The 27,982-nt window shown below is 38.7% G+C and overlaps 1 protein-coding gene across 1 annotated transcript; it reads right to left on the bottom strand.

Annotated features, from left to right (window-relative positions):
* il10rb (interleukin 10 receptor, beta) lies at positions 1–27,982 on the bottom strand. The gene is made up of 12 exons (XM_069532287.1): positions 27,766–27,982; positions 24,816–24,939; positions 23,338–23,510; positions 20,780–20,934; positions 19,679–19,829; positions 11,637–11,802; positions 10,426–10,616; positions 8,639–8,799; positions 6,148–6,292; positions 3,674–3,831; positions 2,437–2,609; positions 1–2,268 (listed from the first exon to the last, which is right to left on the bottom strand). The coding sequence occupies exons 1-12, from the start codon at positions 27,821–27,823 to the stop codon at positions 2,064–2,066; spliced, it is 1,860 nt and encodes a 619-aa protein (XP_069388388.1). The 5' UTR covers positions 27,824–27,982; the 3' UTR covers positions 1–2,063.

Raw genomic sequence — 27,982 nt, 5'->3', positions numbered from 1 at the left:
TTTGACATTGGGGTGGTTTATTTCACTATCTTTGATTGTCCATTAACATGGCTGCTGTAGATTCACCAGCACACAGCTCCACAAAAGGCTGAGATACAATATCAACGAAGAAAATATGTTCAGACAATGCAGAGGAAATTCAGCAACAACAATGAACTTATTTCACAAAAAAATGCCATTCATGGATTAAGTGATCTGGAAAAATAAGTAAGGTACAATTTATAACTAACTGTACCAGGTTTATCCATCAAAACTTAAAAACAAACACAAAAGATGAACAGCAGATAAAAAATATGTAGGTAAAAAAAAAGTAATATATTAAAATATATTTCAGAACAAGCTAAACTAAAATGGCACCAAGATTCTATTAGAATCATAAATGGAAGAATAAAAAAATTGTTCTGAAATGATCGCAAGCTTTTTTCAGACACACAAGCACATAAAATAAAACCTAATGGTTTGTTACTAATTGTTTTAGACACAAACGTAACTGTTTAGAGGAAGTCAGAATTAGAAGGAAGACATCTCACTGTATTTTGTGAAACTTTTATGGATGGACTGATGGACCTTGATTAAGTGACATTTTATCAAAATGTCTAAAAACTGGACCATTTTAAATATCATTGTGTCAGTGGGGAGTACACTTAAGTGACAATGACCAGCACTGCCCAAGGCATACAAAATCACTGTTTGTGTTTTGTGTTGAGAAATGTCCGGCTCATGTGAAAAAGGAACTAGTTGCACAACAGGAGTCTTGGCCTGGATGTCGCTCACTACACAGGAGGTCACTGACCCAGAGAGGGACAATAGCCGATTGGCTCCAAGATTGGTTGTTTGAATATGAGCCATACTACAGGGTAAATATGAAATCAATTTATCTTAAAGATGATTTCTGTCATTTTAAGTAGGTCTTATAACACTAAGGCAAGTCAATTTTCCCTGTAAGTTTGGTTTTAATAAGTAATGTGATTCTATGAAAACAGTCAAACATCATGATTGACAGCTAAGACTGGCTCGTGATTAGTCAAGTGGGTATATTGAGGGGACCAATAAGAGGAAATGGAGATGCATCATCAACATTTTGTATCTGGCCAATTATTCCTCGTTCAAAATCAGACTGGGTCTAAGTTTCCTAAAATCCCTTCCCTCCCAAAATATATATACTACTGTAAATGTTTATTCACTGGGATGCCACATATTGCGTTACAGAAAAACCTGCCTGGTTGCCCCAAGTCTTCCCCTTTTATTACTTTAAACCAATAAAAATCCAACTGTCAACAGTACTCAGAAAATATTATTCCAATTTAGTCAGACATTTTTGGTTGAACGATTTTCTTTACATATGTCCTGTATGTATTTATCACCCTTTCATCATTGGGACTATCGAATATCAATGGAAATATTAAGTCCTGGTACACAATTGTTGTATTGTTTTTTGTTTTTTTTTACTTCACTTTTCTGCAACTTCTCAGTACTTTGACAACAGTCATTCATCCCAATCATTCCTTTTGTTACCTAATCATCTACTATTAATATCTAATTAAAGCAACATGATATTCAAAAAGAAAGAAAAAAACATAATTTTACACTCAAAAACATTATTGATGCAGACTGCAACAAATATACTCTAATCCTCTCAGATATTGTCATATTACAGCGCCATGTCAACCACCAACAGCATGAAATCAGGTTTAAGATAGTGGCTGCTGAAGATGAGCACTAACAGTTCTCCTGGTTAGTGCCAAAATGTAGGCCACTGAAGGAACTGGATCTTCAAAAGCAATTTTAAAGAGAGCTATACAAACACTGAAGTGGGTTTTTTTTTTTTTCCAGTATAACAACACACTTCCTTCTTGGAAACTGAGATGGTGAGTGATAGCTGTGCAGTTTTCTTCCTTGTGTGAGTCTGTCATTCATGACCTTCTTTTTTCTAGAAGTTTCTTTACCCAACTGTTTTACAGGAACAAAAGCCACACTGTATATTATCCACAAACCTCCAGTTTCCTTAACATAATCCTTGCTTTATGTTTCTTCTCAACAAATGTACTTTTCCATGCATGTGTTCAGACACACATGTCTACAATGCCCTCATCTGCCGTTAGAAGTTTTGACTTGAGCCCTGGAGTCATTTCCTTCATCTTTACCTGCTCCAGGTCTTCAGTTCCAGTGGAGGTTTGACTGCTGTTGAGCTGTGGCAGGTTGGAGGATCCCCCTGTAGAATAAACTCCAGAGTCTCCACTGCTGCTGTTCTGACGACTGTGTCTGCCACTGGAACCATAAAGATTATTTATTTAACGAAAGTTGTATTATTTTTCAGCTATACTGATAAAGACATTACACAATATAAATACCAAAATGTCATGCCTACATTACTACAAATACACTCGTAAACATAAATGGAACATGTGAGCAGATGTAGCATGGATTAAATTCAACCTGGTATCTGACTCCGGGTCGGATGGAGGAGCTGCCACGTCATCAGGACAAAAGTTGTGGATTTCCAGGACTGTTGGCTGATCACAAATGACCAAATTATCACACAGCAGCTCTGATTCTGAAACCGCAGTGAGGAGGCGTGGAATTTCAGAACCACGAGAGTCACACAGATACTGGAGGGGGGACCAAGGGGAGGAGAAGAGAAGAGAGACTCAAATGAGACACTCAGGAATAAAGACAACATTTTTAACAAAAATGGAAATGGTGAGCCGCTACATCTAGTCTTTACCTTAAATATATAAAACTTGTTTTGCCTCCTGTATGCATTCAGCCAAAGCTGTAATGCATGACTATTTAACCAGTGGCCTGAGGGCAAAAAACTGCCCTTTGGTAATTTTCTGTGGCCCGCGAGACTGGCTGGAAATCAGGCTGGCATGCGTGTGATGTGAAATATAATAAAATGAAGGCAGCCTCGTACATGCACACATGCGCGACTTGGCTCCTGCTTGAGCGCTCACACGCATCGTGCAATCAGAGGAGACACTGCACTGGTTCATGTAAGAGCAAATATTTATGGAGAAGCTAAAAGGAAAGCTGTCTGTCTATAGTCTGTGTATTTATATTAGTTTGTCACAAATCTAGTTTAACTCTTGTAAACTTAAATCTACTGTCTTAAACAAACAAGCCCATCCACCCTCCCTTTCTAACAATGATACCTGCAGAAAGACGCACAGCAGTAGAGACAGGACACTTCTAAACTGTATTTTAGTTTTCATGTCAAATTCAACAAATCATATAAAGTGAATAATCATTCTCGATTTTCTAAGTTCTAATTTTCATTTGAAATAGCTCAAATGTTAACAATCAGGTAGAAATGATCAGTTTGTATGAAGGAACAGTAGCATTAGAATGAACCAAAGGCAACGAATTTGGGCTTTTACAGGGAAATCCTTAGTTTCTTCCACTCGCTTGATACTCAATATCCATGTGGATGGACAGTCCTGTCTGAGCAACTTTAATCTGAGTTGATATGTATCAAGGGATAATGTTTCACTGTATTTATGTTGTTTTCTGATTGTTGGTATGGACCTGTCAGAAAAACAACTTGTTTTTTAGGAGGGAATTTAACCATTTGCACAAACCTGCAGTGATTTCCTATTTTGTCCACTTGATATTGAAGTGAAATAGCCCTGCAGCATTGATACAGTTTAGACAATTACATGCTGTCACTACGTACCTCCTTAAAATGTGTAGACAACTGGTCGGAGGGGTAAAACGTTGCCTTGACGGTTTTGTAGCACCTAAAAGAGCTGTAGATTAAGAGCAGCATGACCAGGAAGCAGGTCACCAGAGAGCCCGCGAAGTACAGGCTGATCTGCCACCATGGAATATTACCTGTTGAAGTGCAGAAACACACAAGCAGAGACTCACTCACACAGGGTTTCTAAGCTTTTTCTCATGACATTAAATCAAAAACATCTGTCCCACCAAAATGAGCGTTAGTAAAAGGGAGGAGATGAAAGGAAAACACAACAAATGTGCAAAAGATCTCACTTCCCTGCTCTAAAGGTGTGGAAACTTAGTAACCTTACAGGGAGTAGTGATTTAATGGCTGAAGCTGGTGACCTAACCTCTTACTGAAGCCCAGAGCCCTCGCGTAATGTTTCTTGAAGCTCTGCACCCATTAGAAACAGCACCTGCCAATCTGTGTGAAGTTGCCCTTTACTGGACAAGACCGCAAGGAGTTCCCTGTTGCTGTGGTATCACCCAGGTATCGAGAGCCGACCAGGTTACTAAAATGAGACACTTTGCCCAAAGATTTGAAGCCACACTGAAGACCTAGACAGTAAGTTCTTTACTCGCGGATCGAGTAAACAAAGTGTTTGTATTCACCAAATACATTCAGGATGGATGGATTCAGGATACAGCTACACAACATCAGCTGACTTCATTTTGTTGAGGAAATAACAGATTACACGCTTTCCCCCAAGTCGGATACACTGTTTTCACACTGCAGTGAAGGAAACCAACTGAATAAGCTGAAACTTGCTGTCGAGCCCACCAACTTAAGCTGGTGTGTGATGTTGTTAATGTGACCTCGTCTGCCATCTTTCCTCCTCCATCACATCACCTCTCTACACACACAAACACACTCACTGAAATGCACGCACGCGCACGCACACACGCACGCACGCAAAACTTGTCGATAACAAGTCTGCTGTTATTCAGATCAAGGTTTTCATTAACGGATTGTGTATTTCGTTTCTTTATAGAGATTATAAATAAATATATAAGTTACATCTAATAATTATGTTGACATTATTCTGTTTGACTCTGCAATTCTTTCTTGAATTATGATATAATTCTAAATGTATAACTTTTTTATGTACTTTCTAAATATTGCAATGCGCAGGAGAGCACACAATTCCTTTATGCTGCAAAATTGCACATACATCTTGCACAAGGCGCACAAAGAGATGGCCATCCATGTTTATCAGCGACAGAGACTTTACTTTGACCTCCTTCTGTTGACCCATAGGTGACACAGCATTAACAGCTCTGCTTTAGTCAGTTTCTTAATTCCACTGGTGACGCTGCTAAAAATGACTGACTTTCATTTCTATCTGAATATATCTAAAATTATGACTTAAACTCAAAACTTGTTAAGTTCTTCTTTTTATTCTTTGATGCAATTTTTATGAATGAATACATACTGTGCGCATTTGGAAACAAATTACAAAACATTTTAAGCTCAGGACAATGTCCTTTTTACTACACATAAAAGCAAATCCATCATTCACTCCCCCCTCAGATGGTGCTTTTCTTGCATTGGGGGAAAGGGGAATATCTAGTGTTGGTGACCTATACCTAGAAGGGGCATCACAGTTATCAGAGGATATCTGGGACAAGAGCCTGAAATATATAAACACATGTTCGATTAATGCACGGCATTGTTAAATACGATTTAAAGTATTGCACTATACCAAGACAAAACTTCATAGAATATTTCCAGAAATCTCATCCCAATGTGATAAATGCAGCTCAACAGAAGGGACCTTAGTGCACAGTTATGCCCTATGTCCCAACTTGCCGAAGTTCTGGATGGGGATATTTGGAATACTTACAAAGATATTGGTGGTAGACATAGAACCTGACCTAGTACTAATCATTTAAGGAATATCAGAGGGGCTGAGGAGACTGCTGGTGGCTCAGTATCACCATCACTATCATACAGACAGCGAAGTGGTAACAGCTATGCCCAGAATAGGCCCAGGGACACAGGGATTGAAGAGATGAGGAAGAGCAAAGGTGATACAGTGTTGTGGCTAAAGATGTTGATGTTGTCTGAAGTAAAGCAAACGCGGCCGCAACAAGGCATAGATCATATTATTCATTTCATTGGTTGACCAGTGGTCAACACGACACCTGGCATTCTATTGGTTAGGGAATTTGACAGGGTTGTTGCACAAAAAAATCCAAGAGCAGAGGAGAAATGTGATGAAAGTGATGAAACACACATACACATTCTGAACATAAATTCAACAAGTCATGCGCTCAAACTGAAATACGACGCTCTTGAATAAAGATTTGAAAAGAACCTTCATAAAAGGCTAGCATAGACATACATTCTTAATCAGTCATGTCAACAGATTGATTCAGTAGTGCTGTCCCACCCCCCTTGGTCTATTAGAGAGTGTGTTGCTCAGATACCTTGAGTCTGCAGACACTGGGGTGAAGTGAAGTTACTTCTCTTGTCGTAGAACTTGTTGCATGACTGGACTCTCACACAGTACCACGTCCAAGCCTTTAGGTCTGGCAAAGTCACCATATTGGTCTTGCTGCTTAATTCCTTGGCCTGAAGGACACATGGGACAGGTTATTCAAACGTTACTCATTAATTCCATTTAGTCATGACACTACAACATTAGGATCTGTGATGGGATGTCTGGAACAATGTGATAGATATAAGGTCAAATATATTATACAAAATTCCTCTGGTAGATGAAAATCAATCACAAAGATAACTAGAAATACGCTTTATAAATACACACCATTTAATATTTAAAATTCATTTTACTAATCTTCCAATTCTGTGTCTAACGGCAAAATGGCACTATTCTATCATATACAATGATCTTCAGACTGACATGTTTTAATCAGTTTGTCTAACCAAATGTGATTGTGTGATTTGATGTAACAGACCATTAGGAACTAGAAAATAAAAAATGATAAACCAAAACTTCAAATTTTATTTTAAAAACATTATTATCCAGGTTATCTGATAGTGTAGAGGCTTAAACCTAGACACTAGAGGCTTAAACCCCCCAAACTTAATCAAAGTATGTTTAATTTAAATACATGAAACCAACATTTAGTGCACACGCAACACCCACAGCCAGGACATCAGTATTTTAGTGACAGTATTTTTAGTTTCTTACCAGAGAGTCAATTTTATTCATTATTTTGGTTGTGTGCAGTTTATTTATTAAGGATATTTTTAACATTTTTAATTCTAACACATGTAGGACTGAATATTCTTAAGAAGAAGTGTTCATTGCTCTTTGAAAGGGTATACTTGCATGATTATTTTATAATATAATATTTTAGGTGCACCTAAATTATGTGATGGTGCACCTAAATGAGCCAGTGCGACCAATGTAGTTAACAAATTCTGTTGTTTTTACCCAGTCTTTACAGTTTGCAGATTCAAATCAATATTCAATTCAATTTTATTTGCATAGCGCAGAACAAACAGAGGTTTTAACTGCGGAGGATCAGAGAGTGAGCTGAGTCAGTGTGCGAAAAGCAAGAAAACCTAATAATGCAGCAGCACTGATTGCCACCATCTTCTGTTATTCTTCCTCTTTTATTCTTCTTCATCTCTCATCATCAAGAGGAAGATGTAACATGAGCTTGGAAGTGCTATCAGATACCAAACAGATCTAAATGTGGACAGTGGTGAAACAGATTAATACCAGGTGTACATTTTATCAGGTTGAAATCATAAGTAAATAGAATCTGAAACACATTTTATTTAGGCTGCACAAGATTGAGAAAACATGTGATATGCTGTGCTCGTCTCCCCCCACCAAGACCTCGAAGACAGCCTGTGTCTTATCTCCTAGGATTTTACTTTTACATTACTTTTACATTTCATTTCAAGTGCAACGCCATACATAAATGGCACACCCAGGTTCCTAGTCTGGGTGGGGATTACCACAGAATAGTCAACGGTATTAGTCAGGTCATGGGTGGGAGCGACTTTCCCCGGAAGGAAAACTAGTTTGGTCTTGTCAAGGTTAATTTTCAGGTGGTGTGCAGACATCCACTGAGAGATGTACTTCTTACTCGGTTCTCCCACTCACACACACGATGGTAAATTTGAATTTAGCGCTACATATTATTCCAGGTGTAAATGGGGTATAACTTAAAATAACATCCACCAGGATCTCAAAAGTCTACACATTTATAGCCACTCACCACCATACACGGTATTTTTTAATCATGCCTTGAAGCTTCCATTTACCTGTTGTAATCTTTTACATGCAATCTGTCCTTGAAGAAAATGATCTGACCAACTCTTCAGGTCTGAGCCAATTCTGGGTTATTTTAGAATGCACTGTAATAACAAGGTTCCGCCTTGTCAAACCAGTTTTAAGACAGACCTGCATAATGCTTCATGCAAATGCAGCTAGCAGGAAATAACAGCACCAGACATAAAGTCACTCTTTCTCATGTGGTACTCTAAGCACAGACAGGAAACACCTCTGATACATGTGAAGAGTACAAAACAACACTCAAATGAATTTAGAAACACAGAAACGTGTTGAAATTATGTTCAGAATGTGTAATACTTTTCATCACTTTCATCACATTTCTCCTCTGCTCTTGGATTTTTTGTGCAACAACCCTGTCAAAATTCCCTAACCAATAGAATGCCAGGTGTCGTGTTGACCACTGGTCAACCAATGAAAGAAACACAGAAACATGGGACTCTGCTAATATGGATGATTATGAGCGTATGACTTTTACGTTTCTCCACTTCATACATTTGTGGTTATTCTGTCAGTGTGAATCCTCCTTTACGATAATTATTAACATTTTTATGGCAGACAAATTCCTTAAATATAATGAAACAGTGGTATTAGACAGAATATTGTTCACATAGGCCTAATGTATGTCAGAGGGAGGAGTTGCCTACCTTTGAGTCTTCAGAATGTTCCCAGTAGAGGATGTGGTAGTACATTTCGGAGAGATTTTCCCTCATGGAGGTGTTGGTGCTGGTCAATGGATCAGAGATGAAAACATCAAGGTCACTTCCGGCAGGTGCAAGGTCCACTTTGGCAGGAGGGCCCAGAGCAGCTGAGACACAGAATGAGATCCAGGAGTGGATAGATTAAAGTTGGTCATACTGTGTGTGTTCTTTCCTCAAAGCACCTCAAAAAATGTATTAATTTAAAATTAATACATATATAAATGGTACCTCTTATTATATATTCTAACAACAGACATGTAGGGTGATAAGCATTGATTACAACTAATGCAATTGTTTTAATAATAAAATTAACTGGTCATTTCCAAACATTTCTATATGCTAATGCTCAGCTGCTTCAGAGCAGAACGTGTGATTTTCAATCAATCAAAAGTTTTTTTGTATAGCCCATATTCACAAATGACAATTTTTCTCATAGGGCTTAAACAAGGTGTGACATCCTCTGTTCTTAACCCTCAACAAGAGGAAGGAAAAACTACCAAAAAAACCTTTTAACCGGGGAAAAAGAACATAGAAACTTCAGAGAGAGCCACATGTGAGGGATCCCTCTCCACATGTAATGGTGAACGTCACAAAAATAAGAGTAATTACAGCATTGGTTAGAGTAAACAGTTTACAGCATGATGGAAGGAAAATTAATTGAGGAATTATTGTCAGTAATAGAATATCTGAGCAGACGTGTGTTTATGTGTGTGATGTGATTGGCTGAGGGTTTGTTTTAAAAAATCAGTACACAACCTGACCTACTGTATATTCCACCTCACCCAGCTCTTTTGAATGAAGCACCGCTGCATGTATGGCCCCCAAAATATCTGGTGAGCTTGAAGACACACATACAGTTCATTTGCCCACGCACTACCACTTGCCGATGGTTGTTTGAGCTATCACTGTTAAAATAAGAGGACCTGGACCAACTTAACAGGGTGCTGGTTATCAGCTTAATAAACAATAAATCAACCCAGGTTTGAGTGTGTGCACATGAAAAGGGCGATATAGAGCAGACTATTATATTAGAAAAACTATTATATTGGAAAATATGAACAAACAAATTATCCAGACTAAAAGAAACACAAGGACCGCTGGGAAAAAACATTGCTGATCGTGTGAAGTCAATGTTTTTACAGAAATATTGTCCTATCATTAGGGCAAGAGTAGATCTGACTAATATTTTGTTAGTGTTTCCATTTCCAACCCATCATTAATGTGTAATTTACATGTATTCTCATTAACAAATCCTGCTTACTAGTACAGGCTGCCAAAATGATAAATGGTCTGTATTTATATAGCACTTTTCTAGTCTTAATAACCACTCAAAGCGCTTTACAGTACAGTTTATTGCCATTCACCCATTACACACACATTCATACAGTGCATCTATGGGCAGCACTTTTTCTATGAGCAACTTGCATGATTACCAAATAACTCTACCACTGAAATCTACACTGTGGTTTTGATAGTTCGGAGTGTTTTGAGACTATTCACAACGCAAGGCTACCGTTCTAAGAAATGTGGTGCATGGCTCTATCTCTTTGTGGTCGTATCCGTTCTTTTTAGTTGCTCTTCAGTCCTCTGTTGCCAAAGCATGTTTGTGGTGTACTATCTAAAGTCACATGCCGCGCTATCTTTCCTGTAAACTGCCAAAACATTTAGAGGAAGTGTTTTACTCTCATTCCCCTCCTCATTAACTTGTCTTCATTCCATCCATTCTCTCTTACCATCTTTATCAGGGCAGAATTCTAACTGCACCCATTTGGAGTGATTTCCATTTGCATTGGCTCGTACACGCAGCACATAGATGCCCAGGTAGTGCAGGCCGAGCATTGTAAGGTCACATGACCTGTCTGACATCTCTTCACATGCTGTGGACCAGTTTGGACTAATCTTCTTGGACTCCAGCTTAAACTTCCTGAGGAGATGAGGAAACATAAATGTGTTGCGTCATTCATGGTAACTGAAAATACTAACTGTCTTGAAGTAGACATCCTTTATTAGAAAAGGTCTGAAGAAACATAAGTAGTGCTTAATCATTATTGATAGACACACAGGGAGGAGTAAACATGTATGAAAAGACCTAAATGAACACTGCAAGCGAACATAGAGAAGCTGTGCATGGCTCCATGGGCACCATTGACTCACCATAGTTCTGATTGTCTGCACTGATCAGAAATGACGTTGCCTTGATCATGTTCCAGGGGTGAGTCACATGGTCACATGCTCTTTATCTAACATATATATATATATATATACATACACATATATATATTCTTCTTCATCTTCGGCTGCTCCCTTTTCAGGGTCGCCACAGCGGATACCCCTCCTATTTGTGATCCGCATGTTTGTTTTGGCACATATATATATATATATATATATATATAATATTGTTCTTTAATTTATTATTGGCTCCTACAGCTAATGTTAGCCTTGCTATGATGCACAGCGACTCGCAGCTCACATTGTTGTTGCAGCTACTGGAGGCTAAAAAATGCTGAAGGAAATCTTGACTTAAAGCAAAATTGAAAATACTATCTAGTGGTTTTGAAAGTCTTTTCCAAATTAGGAATGTTAAGTCTGTCCAACTGCTTTACAAAAACATTTCTACAAAGAAACATTAACTTAGGTTATGTGATACTGTTCTTTACCAATGTTGTCATGCAGTGCTGTGTCTTATCACAGTTAAACTACTGACATTCATGTTGCATGTAATGTGATAAACTATTAAGCCGAACTTTATCACACATTCAGACTGTACCAACACTGGGTACAGTTACACCATTATCTCTACCATACTTTCATACATTTCCTGGCATTACCAGCCAACATTATTTGGGATCAAGCTAGTCACAACAAACTTGTTCCTTGGCCTGAGAATTGCTGGTTTCTCTCCTTTATATTTGATGTACAGTGTGTATGTGTGAGTAAGACTCACCCGACATATTGTGTGGTAAAGGTGACAGCATGACTCTCTGCGTGACTCTGGTCCCAGTTCCAGGTTAATGTATAATTGGTGTTCAAAGTGATCGGGATCAAGTCCTTTGGTGGGGCCAGCTCTGGTCCAACTGCTGCCAAAGTTGTTACAGCACTACAATGAATTTCTGGTCAAAAAATAAAACAGATTCATCAATAAAATGATAAGTGGATAGACACATAAAAAAGCAACAAATTCGCTGGTTCCTATTTATAAAATGTGAAAATATTCTGCTTTTATTTGTCACATGATTTTCTGAATTTGAAATCAATGACACACTGATTTCCATATCGGTATAATTTGTCCATGACTTTGCAATAGTTACACATTAATAATAGTATGTCTGCAAAGCATTGCCTAGTGGTGCTTGCAAAAACACTGTATTGATCTTTTGGTTTATTTGTACAATTTTATTCTGATAACAGGAGCTGCAGGTATGTGATGACGTGCGACTCCTCATGTCGTTTTGTTTTGGCTGCTATTTGCACCCCTAAAAATTAACCCCTTGTTTCAAATAAAATGTTATATTTGTTAGAAAAAAAAATTCAAAGCACATCTCGTGACAGTAGCTGCAGGGGGCATTTCTTCTGCATTGAGTATATTTTTGTGATTATACTTACATACCTTTACTAGTGATCACAACAATAATAAGTTCACAAAAACGGCAACAACGACTGAACACCCAGTTAGCCGGACTGGCACTAAGTTTGTCCCACACATTTTTTGTTGAACCAGGGAGGTGAAAACTGGTGTCTCTCTCAAGAACACTGTGTTAAATAGGGGTTTGACCTACCCCTGCTAGATATAAGATTTGACATATCCACTGTAGCGGGCCCAGCTGTAGGTGTTGTGGAACTTCTCATTTGTGTCTTTCTGCACAAATCATGCCAACACCTGCTGGCACAGGCTCTGGAGAAGCTCTATAAGCAGATTAATGTGAAAAGTCTAATACTTTTTTCATTTGTATAGTATAAACATTTCATTACCTTACTCACTCATTTGGTGACTTTGTAGGGTCTGTGCTGTTTATTCAGCAACTTGCTATCAATGAATGGCACCAGTACCACTACCTTTTCACCTAGATTGAAGACTCTCTCACAGCCATTGCCTCAAGTCTCTCCATTTTCAATCAATCAAATTGTATTTGTATAACCCATATTCACAAATCACAATTTGTCTCATAGGGCTTTAACAAGCTGTGACATCATCTGTTCTTATCAGCCATTATGATTACGATCTCTGATTCGCGATCCACCATCATAATCCACGATGTGACCGCAGTAATGGCCCTCAACTATTTGACAACACTCACACACACATTTTCACCTTCTAGCTTTGGACGGTAGTCTCTGAGTGTGTGCACCGACCAACATGGACAATACAACAATCCAAATGAAAACCTTGTTGAGAATTTTGGAAATTCTTCATAGGAGAACAACAGTTATGGAAGTTATTTCTGTCTCGCTCTCTTTCAAACAAGTCAAATATTTCTTTATAGCTGCATGCCTCTATTTTATAATTCTGCTCATCCACACATGGCTCAATCTCTTCCCCTCTCTTTTCTGCTAACACGCATACTCTGACTGTCATCTGTAAACACTGACTGGGTAAAAACAACATAATTTGTAAAGTTAGGGCAATGTAGGGAGAATCAGAGGAAATGGTGGGTGCGCTCAGTTCTGCTTGATTTGGTTGGCATTGCACACCGCATATAATAGAGACACAGAGGAGCAGTAAACTACTGACAGAGCCTGTGAAACTGTACAAAGTATATTTTTCAGGTTCCAAACATGCAGGAAAAGACCCAAACTAAACACAAAGTGGACTACTTGATCACTATGACCCACTTATTTAAACAGCAAATGTATAGTATATTAGTATATGATTAGAGCTACAATTATTATTATAATTAGTCGGATAGAAGGACAAAAGCTACATTTTTTCCAACAGTGAATTTGCAAAGCAACTTCATACTGTTTCTATGTGTATTACAGACTGCAATTTATGATGATAATTCCAGTTTCAGATCCCGACAATTAAATTCTGACTGGTCTAGTCCAAGTTTAAGATGTCTTAAACTCACCTACATATAATATAGTTCTTAGTTACTTTAGACGGGATCACCCTGGCCTCCAGCTCCACCGTTAAGAATCTCTGAGTTGTTTTTGATCAGGATCTGTCCTACAATGTCCTCATAAAACAAATGTCAAAGAATGCTTTCTTCCACTTACGTAACATCGCCAAAATTAGAGGCATTGTATCACAAGCGGATGCAGTAAAACTAGTCCACACATTTGTTACTCTTTGTTGTCAGGTAGCTGCAATAGGTCTCTTAGGACTTTGCAGCTTATTCAGAATGCTGCTGCATGTGTTCTAACAGGAACTCTAACAGGGTCTAAGGACAGAGGGTATCACTCCCTGTACAGATTGTAAAGCCCTCTGAGGCAAAATGTGTTTTGTGAATTTGGGCTATACAAATAAAATAATATTTTGATTTGATTTGTAATGTAATCTATAGTGAGAAACCACACACACATGAATGATAAAAGTATGTGTCGTATTGTTATTACAAATGTAGACAATTTGAGTTTTGAGTTGTTAAACAGAATTAATGATATTGTTTTGAATGGTAAGAAGGATCTTACATATATATGTATCTTATGTATATGTATCTATGTATCAAAAGTCACTCTCACTCACAGCAGACCAGCTAGGCTGATTTCAAGTCTGTTGCTACATAAGCTTAAACAATGCAACATCATCTGGCAGGTTGCCATAACCGCTGTGAAACAATCAGAAAATGACAGTCGTTGGCGTTTTTGTTTCACTGCTATCAACTGCTAACACTCCCTCTCGTCATTAAGCAGATAGGTCACTCCACCACTTTTGCTCTTTCTCTGCTTGTTGAGTCGGTGTGCACATTTAACATATTAGTCTCCAGACTAATCAAATGCTAAATTATTACCAATTATTTTTATAATCCATAATAATCGATTAAATTGTAATTGTTGCAGCCCTAATTATGTCCCAGGTGTATTGAACTGTTGATCACTACATCTGTGATCACTATATATATATATATATATATATATCCAAGCATTGTAGCTACAAGGCCCAGCACTGCCAAATTAACATTTTCCCCAGCATAGGTTTTCATGAAGATGCAGGTCTGTCACATGATTTCTATTTAATTCATAGAGCATCTAGATGTCATAATCAAAAATCCACCAATTTTTGGTGGACAGGGGATCGTCCTGGGTGTCGCACCATATTACAAGGTACAATTCCGCCATGTATGTGGAGTTGAGCACCTTCAAAACCACTAGTTGCTTTTTGTACTTACTTGGCATTTTAGCGAAACACTTCGAAGACAATTCGTTTTACAGCTCTATTCTTCTGCCCCACATATATCTGTACAACTCGTCTTCTCCTTGGACACGCGACCTGTCTCTGTGCAGAAGGCGCGGAGCCCAGGGCTTTCTGTTTCTCTGAGCCCATCAGCCAACAATAACAAATGTTTCCAGCCAGCCATCTTGTCGTCAGCTTCTGCAATCATGCCTGCGTGTTGGCGGACCTTATTTCTAACGGTGAACTTTCGTCGACGAAAAACAAATCAACGATTGCAACAGTGCGTTTGCCTCCTCGGACATGGAGCGGAACATTCAGAGTCAAACGGGATGCAGCTGTTGATGTAAGATGTAAGCTGCTCGACACGAATGCAGTTGTTTGTCACCGCGTAGTTCACAACCACCACTCTGCGGTCATTTGTGTTTTATATAGTTACACATGTCGCTCATTTAGCTTTGTGTTGGTGTGGTAGTAACACGTATTAACAGCGTGTACCTTCTTTAGCGAAAAGACAGACACGGGAGACACAAACCGAAACAGTAAAATAACATACCGACGCTTGTTTGAAGGCACCAGAAGAGGAGGCCGAAATACACAGCCGAGGACATGTCGGAGTTTCGTGTTCACACACTTCTGCTTCTCGTGTACTCTGACTTCTTCCTCTTCTCGGGCCTCCGCTGCCAAAGATCACTTAGCTCTTCGTCGCTTCCGTTTTTTTCTCGTTGGCGTTTTTTGGCGTTGGGAAAACCAGCTTACAGAAGTATTAGCGCCACCGACAGGGCTGGAGTATTTCTAATTTCTTGCTCTTACCCCCTTCCGGTCCCAACCTTGGTTGTATCCAGTCTATGGTCCCAACACGTGGCTCTACAGCCCGATGATCATAACGCACAGATGTATCAACAACAGAAACACGAACATCCCACACAGTAATCTCAATAATCCTTTAAACATCCACATAGGTACATCAACTCCCAGCATGTTCTATTCAACGTAAGATCTTGGTCCAGCAAGACCTTCATTATTAAGATTTTATGTTTTTAACTCACTCTTGGTTACAAAACAATGAAGGAGCTTGTTGAACGGTGTCCTCAATACTGACTCACCCAGGGTCAGTAGTTTCTGTGGGTGTTTGTAAAAAAAGGGTTTTAAATGTCATCTGAGTACATGTGATAATTTTCCACTTTTGAAGTTCTCACTTTTAAACTGTGAGAATTTAGTTTGCTATCTATCATCCTCCAAAACCAGCTTTTAGTAGAATTTCTTGAATTTTTATCCATTCTTGTTTTAAACCATTACAGTATTGTTTTATGTGGGCATTTTAATATTCACATCGATGACTCAAGTTGTACTAATGCAAGCAATGTGGACAAACAGACAGCCGTGGTTATACCTTGGACCTCATAGTCACCCTGGGTTTGAAAGTATCCTCTGCCGAACAGCTCCATTTTAATATATCTTAGCACAAATGTTTATTATTCAACTACGAATCGTCATTGGTAAATATTGTCCCACCCCATTCACTGACACTTGCATCTTTAATGAGCACAGCATGTCAAAGTTCGGCCAAATATTTGATTACCAAAGTCAAAACTGCCTTGAATGAATTACACTATTAGAAGCTGTAAAAGGGATTGTAGGAAATCAGAGCGAAGATGGAAAAAATCTTGACTGCAATCTTCATTTTCATTACAATATCATGACGGAAATTTTAGTACAACACAACAATATGGATAAGGGTTCAAGAACATACTATTTCTCTGAACTGATTCTACCCAAAAACCCAACTCCAGATATTTATTTAAACCGGTCCATCAGTTGGTTAATCTACCTCCTCCATGTGCCCCAGTTTAAAATGATGCAGACCGTGAGTTCTCCATCCATTTTAATCAGACCTGAGCACATTCCCAAGCAAATACTGCTATCTGCTGGTCTGTTATTGGATCACATCAAACCTGCTGCAACGAATCGTGGCGTCTGGTTTGACAGCAATTTTACTTTTAACAGCACACAACAAAGCTGGTACATATTTTGAATCATCTCTGAAATATATCTAAAATTCTCTGTGTCTGTATTTGAACATTTACAGACACAGAGATGATTTTTCATGCTTTAATTTTATCACGACCTTTTACTTTCCCTAACCCAAAAATCTATTGATCGACTCCAGACTGTACAGAACAAAGCTGCCAGGCTTTTAACCAGAACCAAAAAACATGACTTCTGTTCTAGCATCTTTATGATTTAGAAAATTTTACTGATTATGTTTAAAACTCTCCATGGCCTTTCTCCAAGCTACATATCAGATCTTTTAGCATTTTACGAACCTTCATGTGCATTGAGATCTTCGGGGGGGAGGTCTTCTGTGTGTTCCAAATATTAGATTAAGAACTACCGGGGACAGAGCATTTGCTGTGAGGGCCCCAAAACTCTGAAACGATTGGTTAGGGTTACAGAAGGATTCACAAATACATTCCAGTGCACACAAATAGTTTTACATTTGTGTGTAGATTGCTCTAGATTTGTGTGTGGATCGCTCTTCATTTGTGTGTGGGTTTTTTGAGACTCCCCTGATGTTGCTGGATTCACAAATGCAGTTTTTGGATACGGACCACCTGTAGCTGGCTGGAGAGTAAACACTTCCCTGTATTAAATGGACAGAGTATTTACAGCAATTAACTCATCTGAGTACAGGATTCATGTATAAACCTTAGAGCTGGACATTATGTTGGCAAGAGACCATAATATATCCCTAACTTCACAGAAAGATCACCACTAAATTCCAAATTTATTAAGAAAACGTACACATTGCCACCTTGAGGCAATTAAAAGTATGGACAATATATTTCACAAAATGGCAGTCTACAGACTTTCAAGTTCATATTCTGAAAATACAATACACAGAGAATGGCGGCTGATCATTTCTTCCTAGTGTCTCCCCCACACTGTGACTTCAGACTGTTTGTCATCACTCTTGCAGTCATTTCTACCACCAGAGGGCCTCAATCCTCCACAGTTCTGTCATCTGCAATGATTCTGACTTTGTGGTAGATCTCCTCAGGTGGCTGGGAATTCTGCATGGCCAAGTAGATGTTGGAGTTGGGGGGTGCCAGCAGATACTGGAGATAGGAAGGAGTCAAGTTGATTCAGATTTGTGCTTCAGTTTTTGTTGATTGCTTAAACAGTCATGTTCACTCTGGCATCACATTCTCACAATAGTTAACAGACTGAATCCTGTGGAGGATCTCCAGCTGTATTCACACATGATCTCCTCCAAAATTTCTGCTGACTTTGCACTAGGGGGTCAGTGGACAGAGACTACAGAAACTCAGGAGGCTCTCACTCAGACATTTGCGTTCACACATACACCTCCTCCTCCGACTGATAAGACTTGCTGACTGCTGTGCTAAGAAGGTGATGATAAAAATCAAGTGGATCGCAGCTTCATTAAGTGTGTCTTAGCGAATGAGAAAAATGTATAAATAAAATGCTTAAATATCCAAATGAAGGAATATTTTATGAGTCTTACTGCATGAATGCCAACATATCGGATCCAATTACATGCTTACATCTGGAATCAGTACGCGAATTTTGTGAACAATTTTGTGATAAGATCATGCTTTGTTGCTTGCCAAAAGATTTGTCAGGATTTGAAGGTGAATCTGTGATTACAAAAGAACCTTGCAGACAAAAACAATACATGCACATACATATAAACATACACACCTCTTTGAAGTGCTGAGGCAGTGAATCTTTTGGACAAAGAAAGTGGGATATCCTTTTCCGATACACCACCGAAATCACAACCAGAGCCACTGCCATTGCCATAAAGACAAATGACAGCATTGCTGCCACCCAAGGAGCTTCTTGTTCTACAGAAAAATCAGACAAAGAACAACAGAAGTAATCTGTATGTTTTCAATTTAAATCTACTGGTACCTGTTGTCGTGCTTGGGAGCATTACAATTTGAATCTGTCACTGTAGAACTCAACACATTTTGGCTATTGCATTTTTATCAAAATTTCACTTTTATATCAAAGTTTTTAAATGTTTTACATTTGTGCTCACTGATAGAAATGGTGTGGATACAATATTAGAAACAATGTTCTGAATTAAAACTATGGCCTTAAAAAGAAATATAAATTGAAAGAATTAGCAACAACTAAACATTATAACATTCAAACAGCTAGGATTAAATGTAGGGTTGTTTCACTAATTCACTAAAGAAGTTCTTAAGATATCTCCTTCAAAAGAATGGGACCTGAAAACATTATACCGCTGGTCACAGGCTGCAGTGGCATAAAAAAGTGTGGTGTGCACAACTGCAACGGGGGTATAATTTATATATGGTGAATAGATATCAGTGATTATCGATTAGTATCTTCTCATTTCTAATGGGAACGTCATTAGTTCTGTGGGTGTTTGGTGACAAACCAAACTCCTAAACTACCACCATCATCCCTAAGGCCCTGCCACTGCAATTGCTAAAAATCTGTGTCTTACTGTAATTATAGTAACATATGAAAAGTTAGTTTGATGCCCCACCATTTCAGGTCGTGGTGAAAATTGCAAGTGAATGACAGGATTGTCAGCAGCCCAACCCTTGTATTTTCATAAATAAACAATAAAGAATACAAATCCTGCAAAAGACACTTACCATTGGTGGTACTTTCACAGACGGTTCTGCTGGACATACTGGGGTTGAGGTTCCTTTGTGTTTTGATTTGGACTTGGACACAGTACTTTGTCCAGGGCTCCAGGTCAGCCAGAACCACTCGGTTTTGTTGTATATTGCTAATATGTTTGGCCTGTAGGAAGCAACAGACAAGTAATCATGTGTTGTGTTGTCCACAATGGTCTGAAGTAGCTGGAGCACGACACAGAGACAATAACATTAAAGGAGAGAAATATAGCCGGGCACTCATACTCATGGAACATCATCTTATCCTCCAGAACAGAATATATGTTAAGTATCTGATGGACTTGATGGATCTGAGACAGATATGGAAACAGGATATGACCATGGTAAATATAAACTTAAACAGTATTGTGACCATGCATCATTGCATTGAAAAACTTCTCTTCTGTAGGGGCTCATATTGTTTTATTTGTCAATTGCTGCAAAACAACACTTTGCTTTCCCAGAATAGTATGCCAAGATGAGAAGATGTGCAGTCTACATAAGATATACAGCTGCTTTTTATTTACGTGTATAAGTACTAATGACATTTCTACAATTAATCCCAAAATTGTAGGTTTAGTGATAATTTACTTTTATAAATGTTTTTAGCAAATGTATGCAAACATAGTAAACATTACCTTCGAAACAACAGTGTGCTTACATTAACATTGCCGGTTAACACAAATAATGGATGTGGAGAATTTTTTTTAATGTTTTTCTTACTAGGGATTGTTCATGTAATAATTCAAGATGCTTACCACACTGTATCTTCAGAAATTGTACATGTGTACTTAGGCAACTGGACTTGCTTGTGATCTCGAACTGAAGAAGCCTCTTTGAAGAGAGGTGACACATCTTCAACAAACACAAGCAAGTCCATATGCCTATGTACACTTGTGCAACTTCTGAAGATAACATGACTCTACTATGTTTTCTGTTTTGTGGTGTAGTGCAAAACATTTGTAAGCATATTTGGGTAAAGATTTGTTTGTCAATTTCCCCAAACATAAAGCATTTGCTCATAGATCTGTACATCTACATATGAGATCTACTTAGAAATAGAAACCATGTATCCACCTTGTCCTTCTGGCTCTCCTTCCAGTAGGTGATATTGTAGGCTGCATGGATGTAAATGTTCCTGAATGTTGAGATCACCATCACTGGGTCTTTAATGCTGACTTCGATATTGGCCCCATTGGACAAAAGAGAGACATTGGGTGAACCAATGATGGCTGAGGAAGAAAGAGAAAAGAGTGAGAAACAGCTTCTTTAATGGCACAAAATGTAAAGAGGAAGCTGTTTTTCAAGAGCTAACAAAGCTTTGGTCCTGAAATAACAAAAAACAATGGAAAAGCTAAAATTCCAGATAGTGGTGTTAAACACAAAAAGGTTAATGACTTAATTTGACATAAATTGTGTTACAGTTATTTTGTGTTAAAGCTGATTGGTAAGACCACAGTAGGAACAGTATTGGATCTCATGTTGATTTTATTGATTGAGGCAAATAGTTGAGCATTCATTTATTTCTTTGCTGTGATATTCCATTCATGGCCAAACCATTCTACTGTCATTAAAAATTATATTTTAAAAAAGCTGAATGAGTGAGGAGACAGAAAGACAAACTCGAGATTTGGCAGAATGGTTTGGTCGTTGCACAGTGGCTGGCAGTGAACTGTGCTTCTTACGTCACCACCTTCTGTATGTATACCTGGTCATCTGGACAAACTCAGCACAAATATAACACGGATCATAACATCCCTGCTAGTATCCCTAACTATCACTGTGACAGTGTCTGACAATATTACCATACACGCAAGTTTAAGACAGCTGTACTGTGAAATCGGCTTTATTTACTTGTTAAGTGATCACTCACAGAAAGTTTAAAGTTCATGTATGTCAGCTGCCATGCATTCAGTTGAATGAGACAAATATAGAGGTGTGCCAGGAAGGAAAGCAGAACCTCTTGCTTATGAGGCAATACTGGCAACAGACCTTTACAGAACATAGTTGAGGTTTGCCACAAAAAAGTTATTGCACCAGAAAAATGATGATGATGAGATTATAAACTCCTATCTCTATATTCTATACTTATCACTACTGCTGTATATGTCCTTATCTGTTTTGTATTTGGTCCTGGGTTTATTTTTTATTTTTTTGTCCCTCTTTCCCATTTTACAATGGGACGGTTTATGCTTTACATTGGGATAGAAACACTGAGAGGACTGGTTATACATTACAGTGAGACAGAGACACTGAGAGGACAGGTTATACGTTACAGTGAGAGAGAGACACTGAGTGGACTGGTTATACATTACAGTGAGACAGAGACACTGAGAGGACAGGTTATACGTTACAGTGAGAGAGAGACACTGAGTGGACAGGTTATACATTACAGTGAGACAGAGACACTGAGTGAACAGGTTATACGTTACAGTGAGAGAGAGAGACACTGAGTGGACTGGTTATACATTACAGTGAGACAGACACTGAGTGGACAGGTTATACATTACACTGAGACAGACACTGAGTGGACAGGTTATACATTACAGTGAGACAGAGACACTGAGTGGACAGGTTATACGTTACAGTGAGAGAGAGACACTGAGTGGACAGGTTATATATTACAGTGAGACAGACACTGAGTGGACAGGTTATACATTACAGTGAGACAGAGACACTGAGTGGACAGGTTGTACAGTCTCACATCCAGAATGAAAAGAGCAGAGAAGTTGGATCTTGAGCACACTGTGGAGGACCTCATTGTGCAAAAGACTCACTAGGAGCTGTTCAGACAGGTGTGTGCAACAAATCAACCATTTGTGATAACTCACTGTAATGTCCTTTAGTTTAATACTTTCATCAAATATCCTTATTATCAACAATTTAACTGAAACTTTGTACTTTTATCTGAGTACATTTTGTTAGTACTGGAGTAAAATGTCTTCTTACATAAAGTACTTTTATTGGACTTTCTATCCCTGCTTGAATATTAATAAATTAGCATTTACATGGAAAATATTTTGCTTTAGCTACTAAATGCTCCACTTAGTTCACCAGGAAGTAACAAACTATCTCAATCTGCTGTTTTCAAATGATTGTGTAAAATTGGTTGTTAAAACTTGCTGAAAACAGCTACCTCTTGTTGGAAATGAGAGCTGTGAAGATTGAACCAGAACAGTAAATGATCTGTATTTATGTAGTGCTCGACTTGATGACCGCTCAAAGCGCATTGCACACACATTCATACAGTGCATCTACTGGCAGCACGTTTTTGTGTGCAGCTCATAAAAGTAAAACAAGAATCTATAACACAATAAAATGCACAGAGAGGAACAACACTTTCAGGGGGTTTGGCACCTTTTAAATTACAGTTATTTAGCTGCTTTTAAAAAAAACAACAGATTTTTTATACATTTACATCACTTGAATTCTGGTGGCTGATAAATCAACTAAAGCAATTATTAAAATTACATTTCATAACATTTTTACAAGCTATTTCTCTGAGAGCAGATCACTTGTGTTTCCAGATACAGTTCATGTCACTATGCACCTTTTTTCATAAAAATGTACCTCTTTAGATAAACATGTGCTGAGTTTTCAAGTGTAAAGCAATGATACACAGCATTTCTACTCACTTTCTTTGTCCAAGGTAATGTTGTTACTTTCCACCCAGGCAGAACTCTCTGAGCCCAATTGTGCCCGCACTCTGCCAGTATACTTTCCACTCTCAGTAATGAATGGATTGATGAGGTCACATTCAAGGGTGGAGATGTTCACACACCCTACTGTGTAGGGTGTGATAGAAGTTCTGTGAACAGATATTGTACTGGTATTACCAACTTGCCAGCAATGATTTCAGTTGGTAAGTGTGTTTGTAACTACAACATACAAAAAGCTGGAAGAACCATGGATGTTTGACTGTGGGCTTTACTGCAAACAAGTCTGAAAATACTTTGGATTATTCTGCTTTTTTAAAGCTACATTCATTGTGCTGAAGACATTATTAACACTTTGTACCCTCGTATTTACAGTATGATCACCTTAATTGTGCATACATGCAACCTCAAACAGACACAGAGCCACAATAGCATTTTATTTGGAGTTGTGTTTGTGTCCAGACTTCAGCAAGGTGAGGATCAAACATTTAACAAAGTTATTATCTTGTTCACTTATAATGGATGATATACACAGTAAATATCCAGCTGTCCCAGATCAACTTTAAGCCTATTTCAGACATAAAGTCCACACAGGCTGTCCTCAGGGAATAATCAGGCTCTGTTTTCTGCTGAGCAGGTAGTGGCTTCTCAAAGCTTTTTCTCTGACATCTCTGCTATGCAGAAAGTGAGCTTGATGAAAGTGTGACATGTCTGAATAGAATAGAAACTTTATTTTCATTGTACAACATACAACGAAATTAAGGTGCAGCTCCAGAAAGTGTTTCAAGGGATAGTTGACCCACCACCAAAGAAGCCCGAAAGCAATATTTACATTCACATTAGTGCAGCGCACACACACACACCAATAAAGAAACGGCCAGCTAAGATATGCAGGAAGGAAATGTAAAGAGGCCCTATCGTGCAACCGAGAGAAGAACATATTCACGAAGAAGAATAAATAGACAGCAGCTTAAAAATGGAACGTGCAAATATGAGTCAAACAGATCCTACAGTGCAAATAAAAAATGGACGATCATCTGTCCGCTTCTCTTTATAGTTTAATTTTGGTCTCCAAAGCTGAGCTTGGTGGCTGTTATTCTTTGTCTGCCATTTGGCATTGGGCAGATATTTTGCTTCTTGTTCACCCTGCAGGAGTTCAGCTCTGTCTCCTTCAGTATGAAAGCATTGTCAACTCAAATCACACTTGGCTTGAAACATCTACTTTCAAACTGTCACACTAGTTGAACAAGTGTAGAACACAGGTTATTTTTATTTAACTGTATAAAATATTTGTGGCCATCACATATCAGTACAATAGATATGTATTTCTACAAATTAAGAAAGGTGGAATGTGGAACAGCGGTGATAAGGAAAGTCATTAATAATTCAAAACAGACACTGACAGATTTGAATGGCCTTGACAGGGTTTCTTGGTACCTATGTTAATGTTGACTCACCTGTACTCAGTTCTGTAAACCAGGTTGTTGGATACCCCTTTAGGTGGATTCCACCTTAGGACCAGGTTCATGTTGTCGGAGGTCAAGTGGACATTTGTGGGGCTGCTGAGGATTCCCAATAACTCTGTAAAAAAATCACACCCAAACATTGAAGAACAAAGTTAGCATTATCATTGGTACAATGAGGGATGGAGACTTCAGACACGTGCCAACTACATACATATAAAATGGCACTAGAAGGAGAGATCATATTACTCCTGTTTAAGCTTCCCTACATTGCCTCCCTGTAATAGAATTCAAGATCCTGCTCCTCACATTTAAAGCCCTTAACAATCAAGCCCCTTCATATATCAGAGCTCATAACACTGTATTATCCAAATACTACATTTTGTTCCCAAATCACAGGCTCTCTTGTGGTTCCAAGAGTCAGTAGGAGTAGAACAGGAGGTAGAGCATTCAGCTACCAGGCTCCTCTCCTGTGGAACCAGCTCCCACTCTGGGTTCAGGAGGCAGTTTTTTTGAAACAGCTTGGGCCTTAATACTAATTACTTATGGTTTGATTCTCACAGTCTATCTGAGTATTGACACAGATTATATTAATTCCTTTATGGTTACAGTTCACCATCTTCAATGTGCTAAAAAACAATGAAATGCGCAGAGGGGAACTGAAATGTCAGTGCGTTTGGCACTGGGTGTGAAATATGGGGGACTCGGGGGTTGCAAGACCCCTCGATTGACACCTGAGACCTCCTGAAAGCCTCAACAGCAATATCTCAGTTTTAGTCTTAAAATTGTCATTAAAATGTCTTTTAAAGCATACTAATAATGTTTAGTATTAGGTAGGCAGAGTTTCTGCTACATTTTATTTGCAGTGGTGGCCCGTTGCTGCTTCAGCTTTGGAGCAGACACACTGGTATCCTTGTACCATGCAACAATGCTAATTACAATCAGGACATACACCAGATTTCTTTCCGTAATCCGGCTCGACTTAATTGTTCACAAGCTAAGTGATCACATGAAGCAGGTTATCAACTAGTTAAGTCAACACAATCTTTCCTGCTTTATATATATGAGTGTGTGCACATGAAAGGGGCAGTGTGTACTGCATATGACCAATCACCAACATGGACAAGTATACTGACAGTAAACTGCAACATTAGTAAAATATGGGGACTATAGACACATTATCCAGATGAAATAAAAACACAGTAACAGTAGCTAAATACAGGAAGCACAGCTGTTAAAAAATCTTATTGTGTAAATGTGTAAGTTACCGAGCCCCCCCGGTGACATTTGGGAAATAACTATATTACGTGAATAAGATAACATGTGGGAACAATAATAATAATTCAGGGCCAAGAGATGTGAATCTGTTCTTTACTAAAAGGGCCTGTCGAACTGAACTGAAGAAGCCTCTTGGATGAGCGATGAACACTTCACCCTCCTCTTCCAAACATGAAAAAGAACCTGTGGTATCCTTCAGTTGTCATAAAAACTCAAAAGGTGTTAAGTTTGTTCAGTCTGGACTAATGTAAAAAACATGGCAGCCTCCATAGAGAGGACCCCCTCGATGTAAATATAAAGTATTTAAATATAAAGGGCCTTTTCTGGGCTAAAGAAAACTTTTCATTCATACAATTTAGATGAAACAAACAGCCGATAGTTCCCTTTCACCTAAAGCTTACACACTGGACCTTTAAAACATAATGACTGTGCAAGTGTTGGTATTTTGGTGACAGGATGTGTCAGGTTCACCTGGAAACAGGGAGAGATTGAGATGTACTGGATGAATTTAAGGACAGTGCACCAGTCCAGTGTAGTGTCATTTTGGTGAGGGATGAATGTGTGAGTCTCAGAGAGACAGAAAGACAGGGGAGGGAGGGATGGGAGCTGTCACAAGGTAAATCTGGAAACTATCTATCCCCCATTCTTATAAATATTTGATTTCATAGGATAAAGCTACTTAAAGGGAAGGAAAGAAGTATACAACTAACTGCTAACACACAGAGTACATCAATATCAGTAACTCCCACATGCAGAGAGTCTGTGGTACTTTGAGCACATTGCTCCTTTCTGCATGGTTGCTTATGTTGGGCTCCAGCAGTTGACAAAGGTTTATCATTCCCTCTGATGAGAATATAAATCCTTCATAAAGATACTCATTAGAGTAGGTCCAATTATTTTCTGAAGACTCTTCACAGGATCCTTTTAAAAGATGTTTTGCTCCAAGGTATCCATCAAGTACACATTTCCATGGTGACAACCTGAAGTTGCCCCGATAACCGCAAATCCTGTGTTGTAGTATAGGCCCAAGATCACTTCTATCCAGATACCATACTGTTTTCCTTTTTTGAACAAATGAACTGTACCCGCACAAAAAACACATGTTAATACCAGGTGTGTCCCAGGTCTAAGATAATGCTTCATGGCACAAATCTTCAGTGCCCTCCCCAGTCAGCAGATGTGAATGCAGTAGAACCACTGGGATGTGATATAACAGGAAATTGTGCGGCTAATAAATCTGCAGACATTATCTGATGTCATCATGTCAACATGGAAGTAACTGAGGCTGTGTGACAGCAGTTGCAGGAACTACCCAGGATCAGTTAAGTGTTTGTTGAGTGTTCAAATGATGATTGTTACCAAAAAGTGATGTCATGGTCATGGCTACTGCTCTTGAATAAAGCCACAACTACTCGTGTTGCCTTTGTTATGATCATCCTCCGGGTATCAAAGTTCACTCTTTGTTCCAACATACATTATTTCACAAACAGTGATACAGTATACGTGGTATATGGATAATGTGAGTAAGAAATAATTAACATTCATTATCTGATCAGGTGATCATCCACTCAGCATCACAACTTTAGTATCTTCATCCATGTGTTTTCTGTCGGAACAGTGACACCTGACACACAGCGGCTCCACAACACAGACACACTGTTATTACCTGTGGGTCGGCAAAGTGTAGAAAGAGTCAGGACGAAGGCAGTGATGGTGGCTGACATGTTTCTTCGAGGCTCCTCTGAGGTTACAATTCAGTCCAGCAAGTGTGTGACGGTGTGTTTCACTTCTGAGCCGAGTGTTTCCTGGTACACTTCACTCACAGGAGGCGGAGTGTCCGCGGATACGAAAGTACCAGAGGCTTCGAGTACTCTGACTGTGAC

This window comes from Paralichthys olivaceus, chromosome 10, assembly GCF_024713975.1.
Source record: "Paralichthys olivaceus isolate ysfri-2021 chromosome 10, ASM2471397v2, whole genome shotgun sequence".
In the NCBI taxonomy this organism is placed as follows: Eukaryota; Metazoa; Chordata; class Actinopteri; order Pleuronectiformes; family Paralichthyidae; genus Paralichthys; species Paralichthys olivaceus.
The sequence above is the reverse complement of the archived record's forward strand: the minus strand, read 5'-3'. Positions and strand labels throughout refer to the sequence as shown.